This window comes from Lepeophtheirus salmonis, chromosome 8, assembly GCF_016086655.4.
Source record: "Lepeophtheirus salmonis chromosome 8, UVic_Lsal_1.4, whole genome shotgun sequence".
Taxonomy (NCBI): domain Eukaryota; kingdom Metazoa; phylum Arthropoda; class Copepoda; order Siphonostomatoida; family Caligidae; genus Lepeophtheirus; species Lepeophtheirus salmonis.
Genome location: NC_052138.2, coordinates 11,147,868 through 11,168,115, shown reverse-complemented (window position 1 = coordinate 11,168,115; position 20,248 = coordinate 11,147,868). Strand labels below are relative to the sequence as shown.

At 29.0% G+C, this 20,248-nt stretch overlaps 2 protein-coding genes and 2 pseudogenes across 2 annotated transcripts; all 4 read right to left on the bottom strand.

Moving 5' to 3' along the window:
• Positions 1 to 1,341: 1,341 nt before the first annotated feature.
• On the bottom strand, positions 1,342 to 2,316 carry LOC121122794 (uncharacterized; annotated as a pseudogene).
• A 3,739-nt stretch (positions 2,317 to 6,055) lies between these two features.
• LOC121123444 (uncharacterized) lies at positions 6,056 to 6,966 on the bottom strand. Its single transcript, XM_040718562.2, has 4 exons — positions 6,854 to 6,966; positions 6,573 to 6,757; positions 6,496 to 6,510; positions 6,056 to 6,436 (listed from the first exon to the last, which is right to left on the bottom strand). Exons 1-4 carry the CDS (start codon positions 6,925 to 6,927, stop codon positions 6,168 to 6,170), a joined length of 543 nt encoding a protein of 180 aa, XP_040574496.1. The 5' UTR covers positions 6,928 to 6,966; the 3' UTR covers positions 6,056 to 6,167.
• A 3,878-nt stretch (positions 6,967 to 10,844) lies between these two features.
• On the bottom strand, positions 10,845 to 11,761 carry LOC139906158 (uncharacterized; annotated as a pseudogene).
• Positions 11,762 to 17,975: 6,214 nt separating this feature from the next.
• LOC121123052 (uncharacterized) lies at positions 17,976 to 18,883 on the bottom strand. The gene is made up of 4 exons (XM_040718131.2): positions 18,777 to 18,883; positions 18,496 to 18,680; positions 18,419 to 18,433; positions 17,976 to 18,358 (listed from the first exon to the last, which is right to left on the bottom strand). Exons 1-4 carry the CDS (start codon positions 18,848 to 18,850, stop codon positions 18,090 to 18,092), a joined length of 543 nt encoding a protein of 180 aa, XP_040574065.1. The 5' UTR covers positions 18,851 to 18,883; the 3' UTR covers positions 17,976 to 18,089.
• Positions 18,884 to 20,248: the final 1,365 nt, after the last annotated feature.

Below are 20,248 nucleotides of genomic sequence, written 5' to 3'. Positions count from 1 at the left end.
TCATCTTTATAGCAGATAACTTTATTTTACACTTAAATCATATAATATGTAGCTGATAATAACAAGGTTCTTAATTCTATAGTAACATATGCTTCATTCCTGCATTCTTCTTTCGATCTTTTTCTCCCTACAAAAAGTCAACTCTACTTAATTTTTATAATAACTATAGATTTTTGAAATTTTCTTTAAATAATTTCAATTTTTAGATTCAGCTTTGCAAAAAATTCCAAAAAAACCAAGGGAAAATATATATAAATAAATCTTTGCGCACAGCCCTTTTTGCCCTCTACCCAGTGCTCATTTATTTTTCATTTCTTTTGTATTCTAAAATAAAAACGTTAGTATATGTTGATAAATTAACCATCTTAGTCAAAAGTTTAAGAACCAACGGCACCAACCTCTGAATGTCTCTCAAGTAATCCAATTTTTGTCAATGGAATATATTTTGACTTAAACGGATTCAGAGGGTGAGAGACCGAAAATAAGAGCATTGATTTTTTAAAGTAGGCAATAAGTGCCACCCTAATTTACATGAGTAAAAACGCACCAAGGTCAAGGATTACAAATATAGTGTTGCTTGAGAATACAAATAGAGTAAACAAAGATCTCAATCATTATAATCACTCAAAGGAATTCACACGTTAAAAAAAAAGTTTTTTAGATATTATAAGAAATCAATAAAGAATGTGCATTGATGTTTGCTGTAGGCAAACCTTGCCTTTGTTCATCCCTCCTATTTTCCATAAGAATCAATGTATTACAAGGGCGTCCGCAATATCAAATTATTGATTTCACTCAAATTATCTATTTAGGTGATGTAATGTTACCGGAGCCGGCAACAGTAGCGACATATGTATTCATTTTTAATTTGTAAAAGCACCAATGATATTAAATATATTCAAACAATAGCAGAAAAATATAGATAGTTTGTGTTAGATTTTAGTTGTCTATTTGTCAAACTAAAGGACTTTAGGCAAAGAGTGGACACTCAAGGTAAGGAAAGTAGGGTTTAGTAGTTCTTAATTCTGATTGGCTTAAAATTAGAAGCTGATATATGTTCCTCAAGGCACGCAGCCACTTTCAAAAGGCCGTCTCCCCTAGTGAAAAGATAATAATAATATATAATATAGTTCGGTGTTAGGAACAAGTCTTCATTGTTTTTAGATTGAATTTTTATTTTTCACTTGGCTGCTCTTTCCCTAGAGTCCTTTAAGTCAACCCTGCTCTGAGTATTGGACTTTTTTATGTGAAACCATTTAAAAAAAAATTATATATCTTAAGTAATAATGAAAACGCAGCTTCATTACTTTTCCTCATGTAAGCAATAAAACATTTACACTCTTATATAATGAAGTAATTTATTATTTTGCTCAAAATATACCCATTCTATAGTATGAATATAATTAATGTGAAAATTCAACTAATAAATATATATTTATTTTTAAGACCGATTTTAGATATCTGTGTAATAAGTTTGGGCTGTTGTTCCGGTTTTAGGATTTTTGTACGTAAGAGTTAATCCCTTGGCACGTCTAACTTCTTGTGCCCATAGTGTGATGGTCAATACTTCTTCTCTGGAATTTGGATCACTGACATGAATATGGAGCTTATCACCATCAACTTCTCCCTTCAGTTTCATATCACCTAAACGGGTACTCTTTTTGGCATTGGATTTGTGAAATATCTGCGAATTGGCCATATAAAATATTTGCCCGATTGTTCTAAAATATTTAATTAATATAACATTTGGTCATATCTGAATATTTTTTAGCAAGACTTACCCATAATTCCGTTGGCTGAATGTGAAGGGAGTTTAAAGGATTAAATATGCACGTTTGTAAAAGAAAAATAATATTACCATGTCCAAAGATTGCATATGCTCCAATTTTTTTCTAAGTAAACAATCTTCATTTCACTAGGATTGGAGCCCACTGGATATAAATATTTGAGTTCATTCGTCAACTTTTCAAATCCTTCTTGATTATTTGTATCTTCCTTCCAATTTCCAAAAAGTAAGGAAGTTTTTCAATTTTTTAACTCGTCTAATTTTTTAGATATTAAATAGAAAAACATGGGATATTCAGTTTGTTAATTTGAGAGTCTAATAAAAGTTGGAGGATGAAGGAATCTAACTTACATTCCATGTTGGGCTTCACACTGGGAGAAGAAAAGAAGTGTAACTGTAATCAAACTTGAAAATATAACTTTCATATTGATATCTTGGCTAAAGCGTGTACTTTCAATATGTATGCGTTCATGCTGAAAAACTGTGCTTTTATGGTTAATTTGATGGATCCAGCAATGTTTGGAAAGCATACACAACTTAGTTTTTGCAATTGTTAATTACACATTTGCAAAAATATTGATATGTAAATACATTTATAGACGAATGACATCAATGACTTTGTTTCAATATGTAATTTTGCAAATATAATAAATACTCCTATATCAAATAATACGTTATACCTTTGTCCCAGGTTTGTAGCACCTGAACCACATAATCACATCCAAACATCAAAATCTTAGATATTCCTCAAAAATGGGGATGGGGATTATGTTCACTTTGAAAGGCATCAGGGATGGGCAAAAGTTCATCTCCCCATTTAACACTAGTTTGATTAGTTTTTCACTTTACTGCAAATATTCGGGACAAATATACAACGATATCAAACGCCATTTTTTGTTGCTAAATTATAAAAGATTTATTATATAAGTTATTTCCAAATATATTCCTGATGATATTTTTCATCGATATCACAAATAAAGGCATTGTGTTATCTTTTTTTTTTAAAGTCGTTTTGGTGTTTTTTTATTTAGTACATTAATTTTTTTCAATATTACATTTTTAAGTACAAAGATTTGCTTTTTTATAAGAGTTTGTAACATGGATAATTAGGTCATACCAAAGGGAAATTAATTTTAAACCAAAATATATAATTTATGTTTTTAGAACACAATTTTTTTTTTTTGGGAAATAAAATAATTTTTGCACAGGGCCAATTTTTCCAAATTTTTAACAAAATGATCCCATGTTCCTTTTTTTATATATATCGTCTTCTTTTTCTGATATGACTTATGTAATGAAGAACTTGATAGGGTATGTTCCTTTAATATTTGCACTCTAACTACCACTGGGTAGTGAGTGCCCACGACTAACTACTTATAAGACTTGGTCCAATACTTTGAAAGTGATTCCTTACAGGAAAATCTTATTAAGATATTTTGCTCAATAATTGATCTCAAATAGTTGAGCGTTATTTAATCAGACTCAAATTTTATCAATCTCACATCGAAATGAGAAACTTCGATTGACGTCAAGGAAGCGAAAGTGTATAACGTAATAAATTTTAAATGTTTTAATTTAATACAGATTGTCTCAGACTTTTTTTTTAAAAAATAGGTCACATATAATGAGAGAGTAAAATAATATTAATATAATTCAAAAATCGAATTAAAAATAATCCAGAGTTGAATTTTTTTACGTTTGCTTAATCATTGCTCCATGTCTCTCATAATGACAGTAATACATAACTTGAAAATCAATTTGCTGGCTACAGATTATTCATTTGGATTATGGAACTTATTTCTACAGACACAGGTCAAGGGCGTTCCCAGGGGGTGGGCTGTAGCCCTTCCCAAATCAAGTGTTGTTTACTCTTTGCAAGAAAATGTAATATTTGAGATTTAATTTTTCAATATTTTTCCAAAAAATAAAAATTTAATTTTTCAAATGTTTTTGGCCAAAAATTTAGTTTTTCAAATATTTTGTATGTTAACTTTAACTTTATGTAAATAACTATTGATTTTTGATTTTATTCTCCTAAAAAATTAATATTTGAATTTTTTTAAATTTTATATTTTTTTCCGAAAATTGAAATATTTTATGAAGAGTTGTAGATTTCTAATTTATTTTTTTGTATTTCATTTCTTTTGATAATAAATATGGATTTTGAATAATTTTTCCAAAATATTTCATTTTTAAATTTTTTTCCAAAATATTTAATTTTTTAAATTTTTTCCAAAATATTCAATTTCTTTGCTAATAGCTGTGGAATTTTTTTCTACAAATTAAATATTTGAAATTTCTTTTCAAATAATTTAATCTTTGTGAAAAGCTGTATATTTTGGAAAAAATTATGATTTTGAGATTTTTGGATTAGGCCACGCTCCTGGTAATTGGTATTTTCTTTTAATTTACAAATTTGTTGCATACATATTTGACAAATCATGTTGAAACTTTGTTTTCAACATTTAATATTATTCCCCTTCTTGTAAGATATTTTATTTTCATTTTATGACTGAAAACTCTGAGAAATCGAGAATAAATACCGTGATATTTGAATTTTTATAAAATATGCTTAAGTCAGTCTGTGTGAGTTCGAATCCCGGTCACTCCTAAAAAAGGAAAAGCATATTGGTTATGTTAATTGTTTTCAATATATTTCTTTGATAAAAATGATTAATTGTAGAACTACATTGTCAACTTATACCTACAGATGCTCTTAGGAAAGAGAAGAAAAGATGTTTAAAATAATAATAATAAAACATCAAACATGTATGTTAACTCTGTAAGTTTGTATGTTAACTTCTCCCTCTGAAGTCAGAACTATCACCTATCTGTATTGTATATTGTTTTAAAATGCAAAATTATTTAAATATAATTACAATATCAATTTTAACATGTTCTCATTCTATTTTAAGTGTAGAAAGTCGTCATCTTTATAGCAGATAACTTTATTTTACACTTAAATCATATAATATGTAGCTGATAATAACAAGGTTCTTAATTCTATAGTAACATATGCTTCACTCCTGCATTCTTCTTTCGATCTTTTTCTCCCTACAAAAAGTCAACTCTACTTAATTTTTATAATAACTATAGATTTTTGAAATTTTCTTTAAATAATTTCAATTTTTAGATTCAGTTTTGCAAAAAATTCCTTAAAAAACCAAGGAAAATATATATAAATAAATCTTTGCGCACAGCCCTTTTTGCCCTCTACCCAGTGCTCATTTATTTTACATTTCATTTGTATTCTAAGATAAAAACGTTAGTATATGTTGATAAATTAACCATCTTAGTCAAAAGTTTAAGAACCAACGGCACCAACCTCTGAATGTCTCTCAAGTAATCCAATTTTTGTCAATGGAATATATTTTGACTTAAACGGATTCAGAGGGTGAGAGACCGAAAATAAGAGCATTGATTTTTAAAGTAGGCAATAAGTGCCACCCTAATTTACATGAGTAAAAAACGCACCAAGGTCAAGGATTACAAATATAGTGTTGCTTGAGAATACAAATAGAGTAAACAAAGATCTCAATCATTATAATCACTCAAAGGAATTCACACGTTAAAAAAAAAAGTTTTTAGATATTATAAGAAATCAATAAAGAATGTGCATTGATGTTTGCTGTAGGCAAACCTTGCCTTTGTTCATCCCTCCTATTTTCCATAAGAATCAATGTATTACAAGGGCGTCCGCAATATCAAATTATTGATTTCACTCAAATTATCTATTTAGGTGATGTAATGTTACCGGAGCCGGCAACAGTAGCGACATATGTATTCATTTTTAATTTGTAAAAGCACCAATGATATTAAATATATTCAAACAATAGCAGAAAAATATAGATAGTTTGTGTTAGATTTTAGTTGTCTATTTGTCAAACTAAAGGACTTTAGGCAAAGAGTGGACACTCAAGGTAAGGAAAGTAGGGTTTAGTAGTTCTTAATTCTGATTGGCTTAAAATTAGAAGCTGATATATGTTCCTCAAGGCACGCAGCCACTTTCAAAAGGCCGTCTCCCCCCTAGTGAAAAGATAATAATAATATATAATATAGTTCGGTGTTAGGAACAAGTCTTCATTGTTTTTAGATTGAATTTTTATTTTCACTTGGCTGCTCTTTCCCTAGAGTCCTTTAAGTCAACCCTGCTCTGAGTATTGGACTTTTTTATGTGAAACCATTTAAAAAAAAATTATATATCTTAAGTAATAATGAAAACGCAGCTTCATTACTTTTCCTCATGTAAGCAATAAAACATTTACACTCTTATATAATGAAGTAATTTATTATTTTGCTCAAAATATACCCATTCTATAGTATGAATATAATTAATGTGAAAATTCAACTAATAAATATATATTTATTTTTAAGACCGATTTTAGATATCTGTGTAATAAGTTTGGGCTGTTGTTCCGGTTTTAGGATTTTTGTACGTAAGAGTTAATCCCTTGGCACGTCTAACTTCTTGTGCCCATAGTGTGATGGTCAATACTTCTTCTCTGGAATTTGGATCACTGACATGAATATGGAGCTTATCACCATCAACTTCTCCCTTCAGTTTCATATCACCTAAACGGGTACTCTTTTTTGGCATTGGATTTGTGAAATATCTGCGAATTGGCCATATAAAATATTTGCCCGATTGTTCTAAAATATTTAATTAATATAACATTTGGTCATATCTGAATATTTTTAGCAAGACTTACCCATAATTCCGTTGGCTGAATGTGAAGGGAGTTTAAAGGATTAAATATGCACGTTTGTAAAAGAAAAATAATATTACCATGTCCAAAGATTGCATATGCTCCAATTTTTTCTAAGTAAACAATCTTCATTTCACTAGGATTGGAGCCCACTGGATATAAATATTTGAGTTCATTCGTCAACTTTTCAAATCCTTCTTGATTTTTTGTATCTTCCTTCCAATTTCCAAAAAGTAAGGGAAGTTTTTCAATTTTTTTAACTCGTCTAATTTTTTTAGATATTAAATAGAAAAACATGGGATATTCGGTTTGTTAATTTGAGAGTCTAATAAAAGTTGGAGGATAAAGGAATCTAACTTACATTCCATGTTGGGCTTCACACTGGGAGAAGAAAAGAAGTGTAACTGTAATCAAACTTGAAAATATAACTTTCATATTGATATCTTGGCTAAAGCGTGTACTTTCAATATGTATGCGTTCATGCTGAAAAACTGTGCTTTTATGGTTAATTTGATGGATCCAGCAATGTTTGGAAAGCATACACAACTTAGTTTTTGCAATTGTTAATTACACATTTGCAAAAATATTGATATGTAAATACATTTATAGACGAATGACATCAATGACTTTGTTTCAATATGTAATTTTGCAAATATAATAAATACTCCTATATCAAATAATACGTTATACCTTTGTCCCAGGTTTGTAGCACCTGAACCACATAATCACATCCAAACATCAAAATCTTAGATATTCCTCAAAAATGGGGATGGGGATTATGTTCACTTTGAAAGGCATCAGGGATGGGCAAAAGTTCATCTCCCCATTTAACACTAGTTTGATTAGTTTTTCACTTTACTGCAAATATTCGGGACAAATAAACAACGATATGCAACACAATTTTTGTTGCTAAATTATAAAAGATTTATTATATAAGTTATTTCCAAATATATTCCTGATGATATTTTTCATCGATATCACAAATAAAGGCATTGTGTTATCTTTTTTTTTTTTTTTAAAGTTGTTTTGGTGTTTTTTTATTTAGTACATTAATTTTTTCAATATTACATTTTTAAGTACAAAGATTTGCTTTTTATAAGAGTTTGTAACATGGATAATTAGGTCATACCAAAGGGAAATTAATTTTAAACCAAAATATATAATTTATGTTTTTAGAACACAATTTTTTTTTATGAAATAAAATAATTTTTGCACAGAGCCAATTTTTCCAAATTTTTTAACAAAATGATCCCATGTTCTTTTTTTTATATATATCGTCTTCTTTTCTGATATGACTTATGTAATGAAGAACTTGATAGGGTATGTTCCTTTAATATTTGCACTCTAACTACCACTGGGTAGTGAGTGCCCACGATAACTACTTATAAGACTTGGTCCAATACTTTGAAAGTGATTCCTTACAGGAAAATCTTATTAAGATATTTTGCTCAATAATTGATCTCAAATAGTTGAGCGTTATTTAATCAGACTCAAATTTTATCAATCTCACATCGAAATGAGAAACTTCGATTGACGTCAAGGAAGCGAAAGTGTATAACGTAATAAATTTTAAATGTTTTAATTTAATACAGATTGTCTCAGACTTTTTTTAAAAAATAGGTCACATATAATGAGAGAGTAAAATAATATTAATATAATTCAAAAATCGAATTAAAAATAATCCAGAGTTGAATTTTTTTACGTTTGCTTAATCATTGCTCCATGTCTCTCATAATGACAGTAATACATAACTTGAAAATCAATTTGCTGGCTACAGATTATTCATTGGGATTATGGAACTTATTTCTACAGACACAGGTCAAGGGCGTTCCCAGGGGGTGGGCTGTAGCCCTTCCCAAATCAAGTGTTGTTTACTCTTTTGCAAGAAAATGTAATATTTGAGATTTAATTTTTCAATATTTTTTCCAAAAATTAAAAATTTAATTTTTCAAATGTTTTTGGCCAAAAATTTAGATTTTCAAAATTTTGTATGTTAACTTTAACTTTATGTAAATAACTATTGATTTTTGATTTTATTCTCCTAAAAAATTAATATTTGAATTTTTTTCTTTTATATTTCAAATTTTTTCCCGAAAATTGAAACATTTTATGAAGAGTTGTAGATTTCTAATTTATTTTTTTTGTATTTCATTTCTTTTGATAATAAATATGGATTTCGAATAATTTTTCCAAAATATTTCATTTTTAAATCTTTTTCCAAAATATTTAATTTTTTTAATTTTTTTCCAAAATATTCAATTTCTTTGCTAATAGCTGTGGAATTTTTTCTACAAATTAAATATTTGAAATTTCTTTTCAAATAATTTAATCTTTTGTGAAAAGCTGTATATTTTTGGAAAAAATTATGATTTTGAGATTTTTGGATTAGGCCACGCTCCTGGTAATTGGTATTTTCTTTTAATTTACAAATTTGTTGCATACATATTTGACAAATCATGTTGAAACTTTGTTTTCAACATTTAATATTATTCCCTTCTTGTAAGATATTTTATTTTCATTTTATGACTGAAAACTCTGAGAAATCGAGAATAAATACCGTGATATTTGAATTTTTATAAAATATGCTTAAGTCAGTCTGTGTGAGTTCGAATCCCGGTCACTCCTAAAAAAGGAAAAGCATATTGGTTATGTTAATTGTTTTCAATATATTTCTTTGATAAAAATGATTAATTGTAGAACTACATTGTCAACTTATACCTACAGATGCTCTTAGGAAAGAGAAGAAAAGATGTTTAAAATAATAATAATAAAACATCAAACATGTATGTTAACTCTGTAAGTTTGTATGTTAACCTCTCCCTCTGAAGTCAGAACTATCACCTATCTGTATTGTATATTGTTTTAAAATGCAAAATTATTTAAATATAATTACAATATCAATTTTAACATGTTCTCATTCTATTTTAAGTGTAGAAAGTCGTCATCTTTATAGCAGATAACTTTATTTTACACTTAAATCATATAATATGTAGCTGATAATAACAAGGTTCTTAATTCTATAGTAACATATGCTTCACTCCTGCATTCTTCTTTCGATCTTTTTCTCCCTACAAAAAGTCAACTCTACTTAATTTTATAATAACTATAGATTTTTGAAATTTTCTTTAAATAATTTCAATTTTAGATTCAGTTTTGCAAAAAAATTCCTTAAAAAACCAAGGAAAATATATATAAATAAATCTTTGCGCACAGCCCTTTTTGCCCTCTACCCAGTGCTCATTTATTTTACATTTCATTTGTATTCTAAGATAAAAACGTTAGTATATGTTGATAAATTAACCATCTTAGTCAAAAGTTTAAGAACCAACGGCACCAACCTCTGAATGTCTCTCAAGTAATCCAATTTTTGTCAATGGAATATATTTTGACTTAAACGGATTCAGAGGGTGAGAGACCGAAAATAAGAGCATTGATTTTTAAAGTAGGCAATAAGTGCCACCTAATTTACATGAGTAAAAAACGCACCAAGGTCAAGGATTACAAATATAGTGTTGCTTGAGAATACAAATAGAGTAAACAAAGATCTCAATCATTATAATCACTCAAAGGAATTCACACGTTAAAAAAAAGTTTTTTAGATATTATAAGAAATCAATAAAGAATGTGCATTGATGTTTGCTGTAGGCAAACCTTGCCTTTGTTCATCCCTCTATTTTCCATAAGAATCAATGTATTACAAGGGCGTCCGCAATATCAAATTATTGATTTCACTCAAATTATCTATTTAGGTGATGTAATGTTACCGGAGCCGGCAACAGTAGCGACATATGTATTCATTTTTAATTTGTAAAAGCACCAATGATATTAAATATATTCAAACAATAGCAGAAAAATATAGATAGTTTGTGTTAGATTTTAGTTGTCTATTTGTCAAACTAAAGGATTTAGGCAAAGAGTGGACACTCAAGGTAAGGAAAGTAGGGTTTAGTAGTTCTTAATTCTGATTGGCTTAAAATTAGAAGCTGATATATGTTCCTCAAGGCACGCAGCCACTTTCAAAAGGCCGTCTCCCCCCTAGTGAAAAGATAATAATAATATATAATATAGTTCGGTGTTAGGAACAAGTCTTCATTGTTTTTAGATTGAATTTTTATTTTTCACTTGGCTGCTCTTTCCCTAGAGTCCTTTAAGTCAACCCTGCTCTGAGTATTGGACTTTTTATGTGAAACCATTTAAAAAAAAATTATATATCTTAAGTAATAATGAAAACGCAGCTTCATTACTTTTCCTCATGTAAGCAATAAAACATTTACACTCTTATATAATGAAGTAATTTATTATTTTGCTCAAAATATACCCATTCTATAGTATGAATATAATTAATGTGAAAATTCAACTAATAAATATATATTTATTTTTAAGACCGATTTTAGATATCTATGTAATAAGTTTGGGCTGTTGTTCCGGTTTGAGGATTTTTGTACGTAAGAGTTAATCCCTTGGCACGTCTAACTTCTTGTGCCCATAGTGTGATGGTCAATACTTCTTTCTGGAATTTGGATCACTGACATGAATATGGAGCTTATCACCATCAACTTCTCCCTTCAGTTTCATATCACCTAAACGGGTACTCTTTTTTGGCATTGGATTTGTGAAATATCTACGAATTGGCCATCTAAAATATTTGCCCGATTGTTCTAAAATATTTAATTAATATAACATTTGTTCATATCTGAATATTTTTTAGCAAGACTTACCCATAATTCCGTTGGCTGAATGTGAAGGGAGTTTAAAGGATTAAATATGCATGTTTGTAAAAGAAAAATAATATTACCATGTCCAAAGATTGCATATGCTCCAATTTTTTCTAAGTAAACAATCTTCATTTCACTAGGATTGGAGCCCACTGGATATAAATATTTGAGTTCATTCGTCAACTTTTCAAATCCTTCTTGATTTTTGTATCTTCCTTCCAATTTCCAAAAAGTAAGGGAAGTTTTTCCATTTTTTTAACTCGTCTAATTTTTTTAGATATTAAATAGAAAAACATGGGATATTCAGTTTGTTAATTTGAGAGTCTAATAAAAGTTGGAGGATGAAGGAATCTAACTTACATTCCATGTTGGGCTTCACACTGGGAGAAGAAAAGAAGTGTAACTGTAATCAAACTTGAAAATATAACTTTCATATTGATATCTTGGCTAAAGCGTGTACTTTCAATATGTATGCGTTCATGCTGAAAAACTGTGCTTTTATAGTTAATTTTATGGATCCAGCAATGTTTGGAAAGCATACACAACTTAGTTTTTGCAATTGTTAATGACACATTTGCAAAAATATTGATATGTAAATACATTTATAGACGAATGACATCAATAACTTTGTTTCAATATGTAATTTTGCAAATACTCCTATATCAAATAATACGTTATACCTTTGTCCCAGGTTTGCAGCACCTGAACCACATAATCACATCCAAACATCAAAATCTTAGATATTCCTCAAAAATGGGGATGGAGATTATGTTCACTTTGAAAGGCATCAGGGATGGGCAAAAGTTCATCTCCCCATTTAACACTAGTTTGATTAGTTTTTCACTTTACTGCAAATATTCGGGACAAATAAACAACGATATGCAAACACAATTTTTGTTGCTAAATTATAAAAAGATTTATTATATAAGTTATTTCCAAATATATTCCTGATGATATTTTTCATCGATATCACAAATAAAGGCATTGTGTTATCTTTTTTTTTAAAGTTGTTTTGGTGTTTTTTTATTTAGTACATTAATTTTTTCAATATTACATTTTTAAGTACAAAGATTTGCTTTTTATAAGAGTTTGTAACATGGATAATTAGGTCATACCAAAGGGAAATTAATTTTAAACCAAAATATATAATTATGTTTTTAGAACACAATTTTTTTTTTGGAAATAAAATAATTTTTGCACAGGGCCAATTTTTCCAAATTTTTTAACAAAATGATCCCATGTCCTTTTTTTTTATATATATCGTCTTCTTTTTCTGATAACTTATGTAATGAAGAACTTGATAGGGTATGTTCCTTTAATATTTGCACTCTAACTACCACTGGGTAGTGAGTGCCACCTACTTGAAACTACTTATAAGACTTGGTCCAATACTTTGAAAGTGATTCCTTACAGGAAAATCTTATTAAGATATTTTGCTCAATAATTGATCTCAAATAGTTGAGCGTTATTTAATCAGACTCAAATTTTATCAATCTCACATCGAAATGAGAAAATTTGATTGACGTCAAGGAAGCGAAAGTGTATAACGTAATAAATTTTAAATGTTTTAATTTAATACAGATTGTCTCAGACTTTTTTTTTCAAAAAATAGGTCACATATAATGAGAGAGTAAAATAATATTCATATAATTCGAAAAATCGAATTAAAAATAATCAGAGTTGAATTTTTTTTACGTTTGCTTAATCATTGCTCCATGTCTCTCATAATGACAGTAATACATAACTAGAAAATCAATTTGCTGGCTACAGATTATTCATTTGGATTATGGAACTTATTTCGACACAGGTCAAGGGCGTTCCCAGGGTGGGCTGTAGCCCTTCCCAAATCAAGTGTTTTTACTCTTTGCAAGAAAATGTAATATTTGAGATTTAATTTTTCAATATTTTTCCAAAAAATTAAAAATTTAATTTTTCAAATGTTTTTGGCCAAAAATTTAGTTTTTCAAATATTTTGTATGTTAACTTTAACTTTTTAAATAACTATTGATTTTTGATTTTATTCTCCTAAAAAATTAATATTTGAATTTTTTATTTATTTTTCAAATTTTTTTCCGAAAATATTGAAGATTTAGATTTGCTAATAGCTGTGGAATAATTTTTTTTCTACAAATTAAATATTTGAAATTTTTTTTTCAAATAATTTAATCTTTTGTGAAAAGCTGTATATTTTTGGAAAAATTATGATTTTGAGATTTTTGGATTAGGCCACGCTCCTGGTAATTGGTATTTTCTTTTAATTTACAAATTTGTTGCATACATATTTGACAAATCATGTTGAAACTTTGTTTTCAACATTTAATATTATTCCCCTTCTTGTAAGATATTTTATTTTCATTTTATGACTGAAAACTCTGAGAAATCGAGAATAAATACCGTGATATTTGAATTTTTATAAAATATGCTTAAGTCAGTCTGTGTGAGTTCGAATCCCGGTCACTCCTAAAAAAGGAAAAGCATATTGGTTATGTTAATTGTTTTCAATATATTTCTTTGATAAAAATGATTAATTGTAGAACTACATTGTCAACTTATACCTACAGATGCTCTTAGGAAAGAGAAGAAAAGATGTTTAAAATAATAATAATGAAACATAAAACATGTATGTTAACTGCGTAAGTTTGTATGTTAACTTCTCCCTCTGAAGTCAGAACTATCACCTATCTGTATTGTATATTGTTTTAAAATGCAAAATTATTTAAATATAATTACAATATCAATTTTAACATGTTCTCATTCTATTTTAAGTGTAGAAAGTCGTCATCTTTATAGCAGATAACTTTATTTTACACTTAAATCATATAATATGTAGCTGATAATAACAAGGTTCTTAATTCTATAGTAACATATGCTTCACTCCCGCATTCTTCTCGCGATCTTTTTCTCCCTACAAAAAAGTCAACTCTACTTAATTTTTATAATAACTATAGATTTTTGAAATTTTCTTTAAATAATTTCAATTTTTAGATTCAGTTTTGCAAAAAAATTCCAAAAAAACCAAGTTGAAAATATATATAAATAAATCTTTGCACACAGCCCTTTTTGCCCTCTACCAAGTGCTCATTTATTTTACATTTCATTTGTATTCTAAGATAAAAACGTTAGTATATGTTGATAAATTAACCATCTTAGTCAAAAGTTTAAGAACCAACGGCACCAACCTCTGAATGTCTCTCAAGTAATCCAATTTTTGTCAATGGAATATATTTTGACTTAAACGGATTCAGAGGGTGAGAGACCGAAAATAAGAGCATTGATTTTTAAAGTAGGCAATAAGTGCCACCTAATTTACATGAGTAAAAAAACGCACCAAGGTCAAGGATTACAAATATAGTGTTGCTTGAGAATACAAATAGAGTAAACAAAGATCTCAATCATTATAATCACTCAAAGGAATTCACACGTTAAAAAAAAAGTTTTTTAGATATTATAAGAAATCAATAAAGAATGTGCATTGATGTTTGCTGTAGGCAAACTTTGCCTTTGTTCATCCCTCTTATTTTCCATAAGAATCAATGTATTACAAGGGCGTCCGCAGAATTATATATATATATATTTTTTTTGGGGGGGGGAAGGAAATTAAGTTTTAAATATTACATTTTTTAGAAAATAAATTCAAAAATCCTTATTTTTTCCAAAAAGTTAAATCTTTCTGAATTTTTTTTGAAACCCCCTGCGGACGCCCCTGTATGTTACTTAAATATCTATTTTGATATGAATTTGATTTAGAGTACTTTTACAAACAATATATTTTGATCTGAAATTATCAGATATAAATACATTTTTGGTTAATTTCAATTATAGGGATAATATTAGTATTTATGTATTCTTCGACAAAGACTTTTTGTGATCCATGAAATCATCGCATGCTATATACATTAAAGCAGAGGCGTCCACATTGGGTGGGCAGGAAGGGCTGTAGCCGTCCCCCCTTATTAAGGAATTTTTGATTGTTACAGGATTTTTTTTGGTCAGGATGAAAAACTTTTGTGGAAGAGTCGGGGTTAAATTTTATATTGAAAAATTATTTTCTTAAGAAAAAAGGTCCTTCGCGTATATACATTTAAATATCTATCCTACGTACCCAGATACATTTAGTTTAAGAGAATAACATCTACTGAGGGCGCTGTTCACTGTGCTACGGTTTTAAACATAAATTTGTTTGGATTTTGTGCAAGTTATAATTAAAACCTCTTTTAACGTTTTATTTTTGTATTTTAATAACCAAATTTATTAAGACTGAGGATTTTACAAGGTGGGGTAGCAAAACGTGGACTGTTACTTAATTAGTGGACAAATGAGACTGTAATTCAGACTCATTTTAGAGAAAATCATCCTTCTGAATTACAGTTTTATTCATTTATCTGATTGACGGGTCACATTTTTGGCCGAAGTAGAAAAATAATAGAGCCGACTTCCTGGGTATACGTACTTTTTCGCTTTAGCTACTCTAGGTTAATAGAAATACAAAGTTATATAATAACACGTTTCCGGCAGACTTTTCCTGAAGACTTGCACTACGCATATGTCAAAAAGAATATACTATTAGTATTAATCATATAATTTTTAGTATAATATGCTCTTAATATACTGTTGTTATTCTCTATAACGTCCAAATCTGTCTGTATTGCCTAACGGTCGGTACGGTATATCAAATGGAAATTATGGCAAGCCCGATGACATGATGGTATAACCTTGTATTTCTATTAACCTTGGGGCTACTAAGGTTAAATAGTTCTTCACTAAAGGGCTACCTAAAAATATGCCCAATATCTCGACTGACTAATCTCGTTCTATGTTAATAAAAGCTCCAAAAATATTAATTAGATTATATTTGTCATCATGTACATCAAATCATTAAAAAAATACGAACAGATCCTTTGATTTACTTTTCGGCTACTAAAACAGGGACGTACCAGGATTCTATTTTAAGAAGGGCTTGGTTTTCCGAATTATTTTGAAAAAAAGTTTAAAATTTAAATTACTATTAACTATTAAATGTGTACCCGAAAAACACAAAAATTAAAAAACTCTTCACAAAAAATTTGCAATATAAATTTTTTTGGAAAACAATTTGAAATATATACATATTTTTCGATAAAATTTAGAAAATCTCCATTTTTGTAAAGAAATTCAAATATGAAATTTTCTAATAAAAGGAAAAATTCCTTAATTAGGGGGAAGGCTACACCCCCTGTGAACGCCGCTGCAAAATCTGAATAGTATATATTTTTTTAAATGTCTTCTTCTTCACATCCTGGAAGCTTTTAGGTATCGACAATGATCATAATATATGTAATTCACCCTTGCTACATAATTAGGTACTTAAATATGCATTTATTTAAATAATATAATATATACTTATGCGCGTGTTCCTAATTACGTACGAGGAAAGAAAGTTTTTATTCCAATGCTAGAGGAAGATATAGTCATTAACATTAACAAGATATTTACACCAAATGCCTCCTAAACAACCAGAAGCATCATATCAACCGTGTGATCTTCTTCTCGGGTGAAAAAACATTCATAGTCGACCCTGTCTTCAACAAGCGGGACAATCGGGTTGTTTGCATTGAAGACACTTCTGAAGACCTCCACTACGTGTCCAAGACGGTTGGGTGGGTGCCCCATCCTGCTGGAAGACGTAGGACTCCTTACCCGACTACTTGGAGATCTTGAAGATCAAGGTACTCCGGTAGGTCCTCAAGATCACCAAGAAGTCGAACAAGGCGTTCTACGTCTTCCAGCAGGATGGGGACCCACCTACACAGCCAATGTTGAGTAAGTCTGGACGGAAGAGAACATGTAGTTTTGGCTTTTGAACTTCTGGCCTCAACAGAGCCTCGAACTGAATCCTTTGGACTACTGTATCTCGTCAAGTCCAAAGTCTGCTGATCATCCATTTCGCACAACCCGGTAGATTTAATAGAGGCTGGTTGCGACCTTGTTGAATAGTTCTTGCCATTATTGATTGCTAAAAGTTTTTTTTTATAAGCTTTTCTAATAAAAAGTTATTAAGGTTTTGGTTTTGCTTCTTGAATGTGGGAAAATTTCCTGTTGCACTCTCTATAATACTATATTCCAAATTATTGTGAGAAAACAATTCAATAACTATAAATATTGTTGTAATAATAGAATCAGTGTTTCACTATTTTTTCTGTTGTTTATATGATATGAAATATTAATTCTTTTTTGATTTAGTATCAAATTATTGATTTCACTCAAATTATCTATTTAGGTGATCGGCAACAGTAGCGACATATGTATTCATTTTTAATTTGTAAAAGCACCAATGATATTAAATATATTCAAACAATAACAGAAAAATATAGATAGCTTGTGTTAGATTTTAGTTGTCTATTTGTCAAACTAAAGGATTCTAGGCAAAGAGTGGACACTCAAGGTAAGGAAAGTAGGGTTTAGTAGTTCTTAATTCTGATTGGCTTAAAATTAGAAGCTGCTATATGTTCCTCAAGGCACGCAGCCACTTTCAAAAGGCCGTCTCCCCCTAGTGAAAAGATAATAATAATATATAATATAGTTCGGTGTTAGGAACAAGTCTTCATTGTTTTTAGATTGAATTTTTATTTTTCACTTGGCTGCTCTTTCCCTAGAGTCCTTTAAGTCAACCCTGCTCTGAGTATTGGACTTTTTTATGTGAAACCATTTAAAAAAAAATTATATATCTTAAGTAATAATGAAATCGCAGCTTCATTACTTTTCCTCATGTAAGCAATAAAACATTTACACTTTTTTATAATGAAGTAATTTATTATTTTGCTCAAAATATACCCATTCTATAGTATGAATATAATTAATGTGAAAATTCAACTAATAAATATATATTTATTTTTAAGACTGATTTTAGATATCTATGTAATAAGTTTGGGCTGTTGTTCCGGTTTTAGGATTTTTGTACGTAAGAGTTAATCCCTTGGCACGTCTAACTTTTTCTGCCCATAGTGTGATGGTCAATACTTCTTCTCTGGAATTTGGATCACTGACATGAATATGGAGCTTATCACCATCAACTTCTCCCTTCAGATTCATATCACCTAAACGGGTACTCTTTTTTGGCATTGGATTTGTGAAATATCTACGAATTGGCCATCTAAAATATTTACCCGATTGTTCTAAAATATTTAATTACTATAACATTTGGTCATATCTGAATATTTTTTAGCAAGACTTACCCATAATTCCGTTGGCTGAATGTGAAGGGAGTTTAAAGGATTAAATATGCATGTTTGTAAAAGAAAAATAATATTACCTTGTCCAAAGATTGCATATGCTCCAATTTTTTCTAAGTAAACAATCTCCATTTCACTAGGATTGGAGCCCACTGGATTTAAATATTTAAGTTCATTCGTCAACTTTTCAAATCCTTCTTGATTTTTTGTATCTTCCTTCCAATTTCCAAAAAGTAAGGGAAGTTTTTCCATTTTTTTAACTCGTCTAATTTTTTTAGATATTAAATAGAAAAACATGGGATATTCAGTTTGTTAATTTGAGAGTCTAATAAAAGTTGGAGGATGAAGGAATCTAACTTACATTCCATGTTGGGCTTCACACTGGGAGAAGAAAAGAAGTGTAACTGTAATCAAACTTGAAAATATAACTTTCATATTGATATCTTGGCTAACGCGTGTACTTTCAATATGTATGCGTTCATGCTGAAAAACTGTGCTTTTATAGTTAATTTTATGGATCCAGCAATGTTTGGAAAGCACACAACTTAGTTTTTGCAATTGTTAATGACACATTTGCAAAAATATTGATATGTAAATACATTTATAGACCAATGACATCAATGACTTTGTTTCAATATGTAATTTTGCAAATATAATAAATACTCCTATATCAATTAATACGTTATACCTTTGTCCCAGGTTTGCAGCACCTGAACCACATAAGCACATCCAAACATCAAAATCTTAGATATTCCTCAAAAATGGGGATGGAGATTATGTTCACATTGAAAGGCATCAGGGATGGACAAAAGTTCATCTCCCCATTTAACACTAGTTTGATTAGTTTTTCACTTTACTGCAAATATTCGGGACAAATATACAACGATATCAAACGCCATTTTTTGTTGCTAAATTATAAAAGATTTATTATATAAGTTATTTCCAAATATATTCCTGATGATATTTTTCATCGATATCACAAATAAAACATTGTGTTATCTTTTTTTTTTTAAAGTTGTTTTGGTGTTTTTTTTATTTAGTACATTAATTTTTTTCAATATTACATTTTTAAGTACAATGATTTGCTTTTTTATAAGAGTTTGTAACATGGATAATTAGGTCATACCAAAGGGAAATTAATTTTAAACCAAAATTTATAATTATGTTTTTAGAACACAATTTTTTTTTTTGGGAAATAAAATAATTTTTGCACAGGGCTAATTTTTCCAAATTTTTATAACAAAATGATCCCATGTCCTTTTTTTTTATATATATATCGTCTTCTTTTTCTCAGATAACTTATGTAATGAAGAGCTTGATAGGGTATGTTCCTTTAATATTTGCACTCTAACTACCACTGGGTAGTGAGTGCCCACGACTAACTACTTATAAGACTTGGTCCAATACTTTGAAAGTGATTCCTTACAGGAAAATCTTATTAAGATATTTTGCTCAATAATTGATCTCAAATAGTTGAGCGTTGTTTAATTAGACTAATTTTATCAATCTCACATCGAAATGAGAAACTTCGATTGACGTCAAGGAAGCGAAAGTGTATAACGTAATAAATTTTAAATGTTTTAATTTAATACAGATTGTCTCAGACTTTTTTTTTCAAAAAATAAGTCACATATAATGAGAGAGTAAAATAATATTCATATAATTCGAAAAATCGAATTAAAAATAATCCAGAGTTGAATTTTTTTACGTTTGCTTAATCATTGCTCCATGTCTCTCATAATGACAGTAATACATAACTAGAAAATCAATTTGCTGGCTACAGATTATTCATTTGGATTATGGAACTTATTTCTACAGACACAGGTCAAGGGC